The sequence below is a fragment of the Cinclus cinclus genome, chromosome 5 (assembly GCF_963662255.1).
Source record: "Cinclus cinclus chromosome 5, bCinCin1.1, whole genome shotgun sequence".
NCBI classification, from domain to species: Eukaryota; Metazoa; Chordata; class Aves; order Passeriformes; family Cinclidae; genus Cinclus; species Cinclus cinclus.
The window spans coordinates 39996581-40009282 of record NC_085050.1 but is presented as its reverse complement, the minus strand read 5'-3'; the positions used below and the strand labels follow the sequence as shown (position 1 = coordinate 40009282).

General features: G+C 33.9%; 1 protein-coding gene across 3 annotated transcripts in view; it reads right to left on the bottom strand.

Moving 5' to 3' along the window:
* FSTL5 (follistatin like 5) overlaps positions 1 to 12702 on the bottom strand; it is a 253572-nt gene that overhangs the window by 37042 nt on the left and 203828 nt on the right. For 2 of the 3 annotated variants that reach the window (XM_062493697.1, XM_062493698.1), the window contains exons 10-11: positions 7728 to 7754; positions 3390 to 3508 (exon numbers count right to left, since the gene is read on the bottom strand). In XM_062493697.1, the coding sequence (XP_062349681.1) occupies positions 3390 to 3508; positions 7728 to 7754 (146 nt within the window). The remainder of the gene's footprint in view (positions 1 to 3389; positions 3509 to 7727; positions 7755 to 12702) is intronic. The other variant, XM_062493699.1, reaches the window with a different exon arrangement.

Below are 12702 nucleotides of genomic sequence, written 5' to 3'. Positions count from 1 at the left end.
CCTCCCTGAGTTTTTAATCAAAAAGTGACTTGCTCTGTAACAAGCCAGCAGATGGAGGAAAATAAATCCTCAGAGAAAGATTTTTGAGATAGTCTGGGGCAAGAAAATCTCAAGAGGAAACATGTACTTGCAGATTTATATGTGCAAATTCTATGTTTATTAACTTATACTTACTGCAAGGGTCCTCAGTGTTTTAACAGGATGTGAGTTACACTCTTCAGGCAGTGTAATGAAATGTCTAGCTTTGTTATGGCTGCCTAAGAGTAAGACATTACCAACAGGTTGCAACAATTTTAAAAAATGAATTTATATACCACCTCTTCTACATTAAATAATTTTCTTTTCTTGACATTCTTTACTAAAAAATCAGACTGGATTTTTTATTTTATCTTTTTTTTTTTTTAACAAACAAGTGTTAGCATTTACTACAATTTCTGTGCTGCAATAGTGTAAACCAAGACAGTTTCTGTGGACTACAAAGTATGTTTCAATCTAATTTCCTTAGGAAATTTTGGTCTGCCGTGTAGTCTCATGAATCATATTGAAATTAAGTATTTTGCTCTGACCTCCAGCATATATTCAAGTGTGAGATGGCATATTTCATTGAAATTTGGCCATTATGTGCTGCTTCTTGTAATAAACAGAAAGTCAGTTTTATGTTGAAGTCAAATGGATTTTTTCATTGGCCTCAAAGAGGCATGTTTCAATTGCTTTTCTCCCAGTCTCTGGAAATAAATATTCTAATTGGGATTCATTGTGAAAGGAAAATAAAAACACTTTCGCATAAGAATTAGAATTAAATCTTTGGATAATATTAATTTGCAGAGGATAAACAAAGGCTGAATGTTAGTAAGGAAAATGTCCCAAGCACTACACAATGATGAGATATTTAACAGGCAAAAGACTGTACTTGAACCATGGATAAGAATCTATTTGACAACAGGTTAAACAAACAGCTGCTAAAGCTGATCTAACTAAGCAACAACCTACGTCAAAAAATAGAAATGAGTTTATTTCTGTCCCTATGCATCTAGAATTTTCACTATCAGACTAATAAATTTCTACTTGCACTTCACATTAAGAAGATTCAAGTAATTTAGGAGATTCTGGAAGGCGAGGAAGGAGGTCTTCACAATTTCTGTGACCCATGACGATCCAGTAAAGCACTAAATCTTTTGCTTGATTTTAAACACAGTTAGTCTATTTGACTCCCATGTTAGATACACACTAAAGTATTTTGCTGTATTGACTCTTAGTTGCATAAGAGGCAATTAAATATTTAGATAAGGGTTCTCAAGTACATAGAAAGTGAGAAAATATATTTACCTTTAGCAATATTAGCATACCTAAATATGTACATGTGTAAGTACTGCAATGCTGTTCTCAATACAGTGCAGTGCTATGTAGAAACACATGAGCTCATACAGAAGCACTGTGCAAGTCTGTTGACAAATAGGACACCTGTGGAGGAACACTGGAGTGTCATGTGTAATATCCAGACATTTTCTATTATTGAAACTGCAATGCTGAATTTAGAAATGATCCTATGCTTCAGCAACTATTTGGCAACAGTTTTCTGTTTTTTTTTTCTTCTGTTTTCTTCTGTAGTTTTACTTATCACTTGAACAGCTAATTCAGAGAAATGTAAAGAAATGGGAGAGGTTTAAGCATGCATGTATTTCCTTTACTGTTAATGTGCTAATAGTTAAGTCGTGGAGATGGCCTAATGGGAAAGGCTATGTAAAGCTACCTCAAAATATGCTTGGTATACTTACCAACATCTCTGATTAGTAAAAGTGTATGACAGAGAAAAAGATAATAACCAGCAATTTATGACATGAGCTGTTACCACTAAGCAAACACATGCTGAAATTGACAAAAATCTGATCCTGGGACAGAACTGGGTTATTTTATTATTTTTATTCAGAGGGAACAGACTTTCCAGAGGTCTGAGGAATATATTATATTCTTCAAAGGAGAAGAGTAATTAAAAAAAAAATAGCTTTTTAAAAAAAAACTGTAAAGTCATCAAGTAGCCTACTTTGCTGGACTTTTCTTTTTTTTTCATCCCCCCCACCCCTTCCCCAAGGATGTAGTTATTATTCTACTCCAGGTTTGAAATGTTCCAAAAGGAAAGAGATTTTAACCTATTCATCCTGATTATTGCCACATTTGAATAAAAATACCCTTAAAATCTAGGCTGCACTTTAGACCAATAAAATTTAAACAGATTTCTTAAATAATCAGCTTTTAAATTAAACAGCCATTAAATTTTTTTTTTTTGGCTTATTTTTGGCTGTGTCAACCTAATTTCACTTAAGCAGCACAAATGAAGGTATGATTAGCTGTTCAAAGTATAATTATTCACACTAAAATAAATCTTTTTGCTGAGGAGAGCAGGCTTTGACATCAATAAGGATAACTGAAGAGGCAAATTCCATTGAGACAGCTCTAGCTCTGCTGTCACTGAGGCACTAGAGAAAAAAATAAAACCAAAACTAAGTGTACAGCTCAATGCTTAGTATGTATTTCAAGGTCACTCATTCAAATCCAAATGACAAAAAGTTACTATTTTTGAAAGCTGATATATCATATATAGTAAGTATTAATGTAGTGACTAGTACCAAGTCTTCCTGTGGGAACATGCATCATGTCAGCTAGCAATTTGATTAGCAGTAAAGGAAAAACATCACAGGAATAAATGGAAGTGGAGAATGCACTAGTGTTTTATGCAACCTACTCAGGGAAAACATACCATAAATTCTCAGAATTTGGAGAAATCAGCTATAAATATGTTAACAGTAAAGTTATTGAAACTACTTATATGGATTTTAAGTTGGAACCAAAGCATCAATCGTCTTTACTAACTTCAGTGGAAGCTGTGAGAGCATTTACCAGGACAGGAATTTGCGTCACAATAGCTGAGAGTTTAATGCAGACAAACATCCAATGGAGAAAAAGAAATTATTAACATCTCCCCACCCCCAGAAGATCCTATATTTAATATAGAGAGAATCAATCACTGATTCACTAAGATGAACTTAACTGGTGGGTTGGAGGTGGGGAGCTGGTGGGGACTAAAACAAATCAACAACAAAGCCAGAAATAGAGAGCTGCTAAATAACTGGGAAAGGAGAAAGACAGCCAAAGAAAGAAAAGGTTGGCAAAAGTATTCAGTGAATATTCAATTGAAAAGAAGGACTGAAAGCTTGAATTTAATAGAGGAAAATACAAGAAATTTTGAGAACACCATTATAAGCTATTTATTAATTCAGAAGACATGGCTGAGTTTATCAAGCAGAAAACACTGAACTAGTAATAATAAATTCTCATGTTAAGAAAATTGTAATTAAGAAAACACTACAAATATATTTTTAAAAACAACTTGCCTGAAAACCGAGGAGTTTTTCACTAGGCTTAATATGCCTCTGAAATTCACATTCCACTGGTTGTATTACTTTGATGCCATCTTCATAAAAAACATAAAACATGTTCCCAATTCCCAGACCTTAGGGACAAAAGCACATTGAAATGTATAAAACTGAATAATGACAAAAAAGAAAATCCTTGTCTTGAACTAAAAAACCTAATCACAGTTTTGTATGAGATCAGTTTGTTAATGCGTATAATGGTAATACAACTAAACCTATGGGATCTTCTGTTGCAAAACTAAAACAAAACTGTTACATTATTCAGAACTACATAGTTTGTTCCATTGGCAAGACAGTGTCTTTATGAATACAGATCTAGAAATACAGATTTTGAGAGCTGCAGCAATAAAAGTGATCTTGTAAAATCATTTACACTGAAATCAAAGTAATATAAATTCTCTATGTATACTTTTTTGTTTGTTTTGCTTAGGCTTGGAGAATTTAACATAATTTTGGTATAACACTGAAAGAGAAGACCCGAGTCTTTGTTATAAACCCTTACTTGATGTTTCAAGAAAAGCAAATAATCTCTATTTTATTTTATTAGAAAGACAGAGTTGGGCAGATAGTGATTCCAATGTTGAAGGGCCATAGGTGTTTACAGAATGATTCAATCCTTCTTTCACAACGTTGCTGAAAGGCATGATGCTAAGTTTTGTGTCGAAGGCTGGAACCAGATCTGTAGCATGAAGTCTCAATATTTGTGATCATGGTCATGACCACAGAAAAGGAGAGTTTCCTTAGTTTTCTGTGTGTCAACTAAGACAACAGTTGTTGATTTGCTATGTGGATGCTATCATGGATTATCAGTTCATATTCATAAAATTCTTTGAAGAAAATCATAGTACTCATAAAATCATAACTAAAACCGTTCTGACATCTAGACTGCTGGCTACAATGGTAAAAGTGTGCATGTATCCTGGACACAGGATCTAAGTTTTTACTTGCAATAACAATATTTGGTAGAGGAACACAGAGGAATGAAACCCATGAAAAGCAAATTTGAATCTAAAACTCTGCTTATCCTAAATTTTTAGGGAAAATCAATGTTAATAGAGGGAGGACAGGTCTCAAAATAAAATAATGAGAAAATCAGAAGGGAGTGGGGGGGATGCATGTTTGTGTCTGTATGTATGTATGTAGATATGTATTTTTGTACACACATACATAAACATTTCAAGTCCCAATTAGGAATCACATAGCTAATATAGTAGTTTAAAGGTTGTAATATGCAGAAGGTTGTCAGGCTAAGCACAGAACAAACACATTTAATTATCTTTGAGAAATCTTGTGGAATCATTTCCCATTTCTGGCCGAATTTTCCCATAAAGGAGAGGAACTCTCCAAGCAGGGCTTTCCTCACTTTATGCCAAATCTATCTATTAATAGACTAGCAAAAACTGAGAGGAATTTGTCTATGCTGCATTTGGTATAACACAGAAGCAAGCTTAGGTTCATGGAAAACTCCCCAGTCACGTCTGTTCAGAGCTCAGGGCGTACTCAGGGTAATATGCCCACTATGGCCAGTGGCCACTTTTGTATGCCTTGGCTCATAAAACACACAGCCTACATAAGACAGCATGTTAAGGCCTCTCTTTAGAGAATGGCTGACATTGTATCATGTAAGAACAGGCGAAATTTGCAGATAAGCCTGACTGATGTTAGGCTGGCTGTACCAGTGAACACAGTGTAGAGCTCTATAGCTGAGCAACTGGCATATTGTGCCTTGAGGATGAATATGTGAACATTGCTGGGGACAAAACAGGGTTTTCCCTTCTCCCTCCTCTCACTGGCTGAAGTACATTATAGTTATTAGCAGAATAAGCAATACCAGAATGTGATGAAGTACCTCAGATGATAGTCCCAGATGACCCAGACATTTGATAATCAGGCTCCTAAAACCTCCACCTCAGGTGCCAATACTCCAAAACAAGGTTTCCAATGTACAGATATTATTTATGTCTAATAAACAGCCCAAAGTTTTAAGGCTTTATTTCCAAAGTCTGGATAATAATGTTCACCAAACTCTTCTGCAAAAGCAGTGAAGGACATCATACAGTATGAAGTGTCCTTCTTCCATTTCAATACCAAGTTAAGGAAGTCAGTTCATATAACAAACCTTTACCTCTGGATCCAATTAGTTAATTCCCCTTTCCAACTTATTGGAAACTTATGACCCAAAACTCTTAATTTGAGTGAGTGGCTACAGATACCTGTACAAATATCTAATCTGCATAAATATCTAATCACCTTGGCAAGCCACTATTTCAGAACTACAGAAGCTACTCCTTTGAAGACTGAGTTTTGCAACCCTCCCCCCACTAAATGCAATCATGCACATTTTTAATGCCATGCCAGAAGCAATAGATAAATAGACTTGCTTTATTTAGACTACATTGATACTTAAAACTGGCTAACACTGTTTTTTTTAAAAGAAAGGTGGTGGTTTGTGTTCTTTTGCATATATATGAATATATTTATATTTATTTATATATTGTATTATTACTGTAATACAGATATGCTTTCAAAATCCTTTCAGAGTTTCTGATGCAAGCAGTTGTGAGAAACATTTTGTGTACTTGATATAGAAATATCTCTAGGCACTAAGACCTATGTATGGTTTTGTGATCTTGATTGTCCTACTTATCAACCATCCCTCCCTTCATATCTATTAACTCTTTCATAATAGAAAATGGCAGATTATGCAGGGCCCAGAGAAGTTGGTGGTAATGTTTATTGGCATCTTCAGGGTATTGTTTTCTTTTAAAATATTTCCAACATTGTAATTAGTATTTGTTGGAAACACATGGATTGGCTAATGAGAAATGCAGGAGAAATTGAGAATATCTGCTCTAGGAGACACAAAATCTGCTACTATAAATTGCTTTTCCATTAGTTTCACATTAGTCACAGAGAAATCTGAATGACTTTACCACAAACACTCTGGTAAGCTGTTATTTTTAATTGGACTTTTTTTGTCACAGAATTAAAATTTTCCTAGGTGCATTCTAATGACTGAAAGCAACAAATTGACTTGAATAGACAATCATCTAAGCAATTGAGGGGACATTAATGACTTTTTCAGGTTTGAGATAAACCATACTTGATACTTTCCCAACAAGAGGTGAGAACAGCATACTTTTGAGAATTTGGTACAATCTTGTTGCATATCAGTTTAATCATTAACAGTGGAATTGTATGAAATTCTAAACACATCATTTGTAATCTGCAAGGCCAGTAGAGCAGGAGGATCACAGCTGAGCTCCACTACAATCACATAAATGATTGTACCAGTTGAGCAACAGGAAAAGCAGGGATAAAGAAATAGAAGTAGTTCATATTTATAAATACACTGGGAATGCCAAAAGTTACTACAAACGGGCAAACAAAATATCAGATTTTTAAGTCTTTAAATTAATTAAAAACAAATTTTTAAGAATTCTACAGAAATACCATTTCTAGCATGAATTCACAGCAAAGCCTGATCCACTTGTTATCTTGTATTATCAATCGTCCAATAGAATTACTTGAAACAATCTTTTACTCTGGAAATATATTAATTCCTAAATTGCAGCTTTAGATGAAGAACAAGCTACTTAGAGCAAGAGAATGGGAACTCATGACAACTCTTAAATTATGCTATTTTTCTGGAATATGAAGATAATTGTTGAGATTATGTCATATATATGAAAATCAATACCTAGCTTTTGCTTGTAAAATAAAATTTTCATGATTATTATATTAATAACACCTGATTGTGTCTTTATTTATATTTATCTTTCAGTTCATCACAAACATCCATTCCCTGCTTCAACATTTATTTATAAACTTTTCCTGAATATAAGAATAAAATGCTTGATTTCATTAAACAGCAACAGCTATCTCAATTTTAAACTGTTTAAGCTTATAATTCTGTCAAATAAGAGAGATTCATACAAGAAAATAAATCTCAACAGCATATAAAATGACTGGTTGGAAGCTTTATCATGACAACAACAAAAATTTAAAGGTCTACATTTTAAATCTTGTTGTATATCTTTGAATAATTGTCTGAAAATTGTGAACAGCTTATTTCCTTCTTTCTCCCAAAACAGAGAAGAAGTTTACAAAAGTATGAACATTTATAGGATTCATTTCCACTTATTTTTTTTTACATCAAATTCATCAGTGTTGCAAGGGGGTAAGTAATTATTCTAACTGTAAAGTATGAACAAACACACACACACAAAAAATAAACAACAGATGAGCATTTCATCATACTACAGAAATATGAACAAAAATAATCTCCATTAGTACCTTGCTCTCTCCACAATATGTTTGCAACTGCAGCATGTAAGAGAAAAAAAGAACAGAAAATACAAATTAACAAGGGAAAACAAGAAATTATACATCAATTCTGAAATAATTAGGGTGTTTTAACCTCTGATTCACTAAAATATTTTATGTAAACCAATGGAAACAGTAAATTAACAATAGTTCTCTGTGTCACATGACACAATTGTGATTAGCCATAGTAGTTATCTGGGATAGGGTAAACCCCATCACTCCCACTAAATCCCTCCAAGCTAACTCCATTAGCCATTATCAATAGTGTGTTTTATAATCCATTACAAAAAGCATGTGCAGTTTTCATGCACCTAAATGATACGTATTAATGACAGGTGATGCAATTTTCATTATTTCCCTTAAACCCTGGCCTTTGAAGAGCTTGATTTCAGAACACAGTTACGAGAGAGATATGAAAAATTAAAATATACACAAGATAATTTTCTGTATGGCTGCAGTGCAACCATGCTACCAAAACTGTCATGTTGTATAATGTTCACCATTCTTTTTGGAAAACCAAGACGGGAAGTATATGATGGCATGGTAACCAACTACATGTTTTCATGGATTTTTTTTCCCTGAAAGCATAAATTGTATTTTGCCATCTTGTTTACAGTTGTATTTTAGACCTTTGAGACCAATGAAATTATTTTATCCTAATATTGCTCTTTCTGTCTGCAGAAGAAAAAAAAAGAAAGCAAATATAGTCTTGCAAATTTTAAGCATTTAGAACTCAGCATGCAACAGAATAAAATTTTTAAAACATCATCACTTAAAACGATGCATATTGCAAAGTAATGAACTTAAGAAATTTAAAAAATCCCAGACAACTTAAAGGAAAGGAATACAACACAGAAAACAAAAAAGTCACACACACACACACATAATGAAATTGGGAGGTTCATTTAAACAGTGTTACAAAAGCTAAAAACATTAGTATGGTTCTAAAAAAAAGCTTGGAAAAGGCAATGAAAGACGTCATTTAAAATTATGTTGGTACACAGAAGTTCCTCAGTTGCTGACAGTTGAAAGTTGAGAGTAAAAACAGGAACTATCACTCCAGAAAAGGGCTGGATACTAAGATTTTCACAAACATCATTTGTACTTCAACAGACAGGAGAGGGAAAAAATAGGATGGGATATGATGCAAGTCTTTGGGTCTGCTAATACAGCCAGTTTTGGATGCATGCTCCTGTCTGTACATCCAGCCTGAACTTCACTGTTTTGTCTTTGAGGGTGCCCAGAAGTTTTCTGAGGACATTCTAAACAACACCCCCTACATACACCCTGCCAGTCCCCTTCACTGCAGAAGGCTGTCAGGCTGACCAGGAACTTTTTTCTCTGTAAATCCATGATGGCTGTTCCTAAACACCTTCTAGTTCTGGGAATGGTTTCCAGGGTGAAATGCTCCATTTCTCTTCCAGAAATCAATGTGAGGTTGATGCACCAATCATGTCTTGTATTCTCCCTCTTGCCCTTGGAAAGTGGCACTAGCTTTCTTACAGTCTGCAGGAACCTCTTTGGTCACCATGATCCTTCACAGATTGTCAAGAGTTGCCTCACAATGCCTCGGGGCAGTTTGCCCAGTGCTTGTGGGTGCATCCTATCCAAACCCTTTTACCTGTTCAAGTCCACTTCATTTAAATGGTCTCAGCCAGATCCTATACACCACAGATAAAGAAAGCTTCCTTGCCAGAGGATGACTTCCTTCCCAAACTGTCCCACTGGTGTCATGTTCCTAGGAACAGTTTTGCCAGGGAAGACCAAAGAAACATTCAGTACAACTTGCCCCCTTCCATATTCTTTGCTACCAGGTCCCCATCCCACTCAACAGGCTCACAATCACCCTTTAACATTCCTTTTCATGCTTATGTTACAGGGTAAATCTATAACATAATTACTATCTTTTTGCTTAACTACATAAGATTTTAATTATAATTTGTATATTAAAAATAACTGTGTGAGTTAAAATTGAAGGTGAGGTTGACATAAATTACTTTTTGCTGAGATTCCATAATCAAAGAAAATGAAAATTGTTATGCACATACCTGTTTTTAATTTCATTATTTTTCTATAGGAAATTCAGATTTGTTTGCTTTATATACAAATGCAGATATATAAAACCTATTTGTGAAACCAACACTTTATCTATTGCTTGCTTCAGGTATTTTTAAAATAATTAGCATTAGATATTCTATCCAAAATCTGAATTCCAGTCTGTTCTTATGTGACATGCACGTCAATTTCATTTTAGGTTAATCCAATAACCAAAGATCTGGTTTATGTACATTAGACTATTATTTATCAGTTAAAAGTCAACAGCTGACACTTTATTTTGTTCAAATATGAACATTACCTTATTTTTCTACGTTTTGTATAACTCTTTATAATGAATCATGCATAAGTCCTTTTGCATAGCACATTAACTCAATCCAGGGTACACTAGCAGGAAGAAAAAATGGTTCATGAGCTGAATTACTTGGAAGTTTGAAATAAAGTCTTTGCCTACAATGCTGTCAACAAGTATAAACTTGTTTAGCTCTGCCATAAAATAAAATGCCAGCATAAATTATCTCTGAGGAAATTAGGTAAATAGGTACCATTCAGTATTAGATGTGACAGGAAGATTCTATTAAAATTGCATAAAGCCTTTCAGAGAGAATTTAGGCCATAAATCACAGACAAAAGGCTTTTAGTCTCATTCCCAGTTCTAGACAGTAGAGATGCCTTGTTATGATGGCCATAAACCTGTCAAGCCAGCAGCATTCAGATCACATAATCTTGTTAGGTGATAAGACTATGACATTACCTAAAAAAGGCACAGTTCAAAATAGAGATACTTAATAGCATGGAACAGTTATATTGTTTTTTTTCAATTTAGTCCTAAGGTACAGTGTACAAGGTAGAGAACTTCTGTTCTGCTTTTTGTGACTTAGTGAAAGAAACTGTAGGATAAATTACTTTGCCATATATGATGATGTCATAGTGGGTGAATTCAGTAACACAAGAGCCTATGATTGATAAAATAAAAGCTACTAAATATTAAAAGTTCACCAAGTACTTTCAAATTTGTCTCAATAGCTTTACTTGATAACTCTGTCATGCCAGTTTTCTCCCCAAGCTGGGCACACATCTTAAAAAATTAGAGAAACACCTAAGAGGTCGTATTAATCAATCCCAAATTGAACTGCATGTTGTAACATAATTTTTTGGAAATAGTTAGGAGAAATTAAAATATTCTTAAAAATGACAAATAACAAACCCACAGAACTATTTAGCTTCAAAGGGAGCAGCATGAGTTTTTACAATCTGTGGCCCTAGTATAGTAGAATTATCCTGAATTGAAACAGAAAAGAAACTAAACCACAACCAAAGTACCTGTCAAAGTTATCAAGAAACAAACCAAAAAAATACAGAATTTTAAAGTTATTTTACTTCAAAATATTTTACTAGTAGCTAAGAAAAAAAAATTCAGTATTTGAAAATTCCCCTGAAAATATTCACTTGTCTTTGGTGATGACTATTTTTTATTTTTCTGTTTTCTAAACTGCCAGATATTCTTCTTTAGGAAAAAAAAATTTACATTCAATGTAATGTGATATTCCATATGTGTATCAAATTACAGTGATATATTCTGCTCCATTATTTATATTAAATATTCCACCATTAGTTAAGTTGCTAAACTTTCCATCTTTTTTCTAAGTTAACAAAATTATTTATTTGGCATATTTAGCTATGTATTATATTCCATATTCAGTTTATGTTACCTTGATTAAAAATGAAATTTGGACCAATTCCATTGGTCCTACTACTATTTCAATGGAATCTAACTAAATAAATAAATTTCACAGATGGAAGTTGTAATTTCTTCCTCCTTTCTTTGAAATTATTATTCTACTATGTATCAACAAGAAAGGCAGTAACATGTTGCCCACTCCACCTTTCTCATAAATATATTGTCAAGATACACTGCCAATTTCTTTGTCCTATACTGAAATTCTTCAGCTTCCAAACACTGTTTTAACAACACAAAGATGATGATTTTGGTTTGCCCTATGGCACCTAGGAGTTGGGGTGATCCAATCTGTGTTTGTGATTATCATATGTAATCAACAACAGAAATCTGCACTGGAGTTGTCCATTTGTGTGTTCATGCTTTAAGTCATGTTAAATTCAGTAGTATGGAGGAGAAAGTTATTTGTTAATAAAAGATTTGAGAGCCCCTTAAAATGCACCTGCACGTACTACAAGCCAGAAAATGAAAAGCCATTTTTTCTCAATTGCTGCGGGGATGCCGGGTGCTAGAATATAGAAACTGTTTACAAAAAGACAAAAGAAGGATTCTTAGTTATGATGAAATCCCATTTATCTGCTAGCAGAAGTTCTAGCAGTCTGACATTCCTTTATACCACTGCAGCAGAAAAAAACCTGGAAATCATCACAGATGCTGCTAAAGGTAGAAAAAAAGCATTGTCACATTGGAGCTATTCAAAGTTTAAATTGTACTGCTATGAAACAGTTTGGGTTTTTCAATATTCTGTTGATGATATTCTATAAATATTTTTGTCATGAATTTGTACAGGAGGAGGATAATAACTGAAACCAGAGCCTGACTAAATACCTTCTGCCTTACAAAGGACTAAAAAGGAGGGTAAATAACATGTAGCCAAGACGAACATTTAAAATATCCAGGTCCAAATGCAGTGCATTGAATACTGGCTAAAAGTTGTTTCAGATGTTTAGTCTGGTGCAATTAGTTTTGAATACATTTCAGAATACATCATAAATTTTAAGTGTGCCATAAAGTACCACTATATCTGCTGCTAGAAGTTGCCCCACTTCCTGAAACTTAATAACTCAAGTAGCTGTAGGCTAGTTAGACTGGGGTATACGACCCAGACAAAAGAGCAAACACTTGCATAGAATGAAATTCAGTAAGAAATCA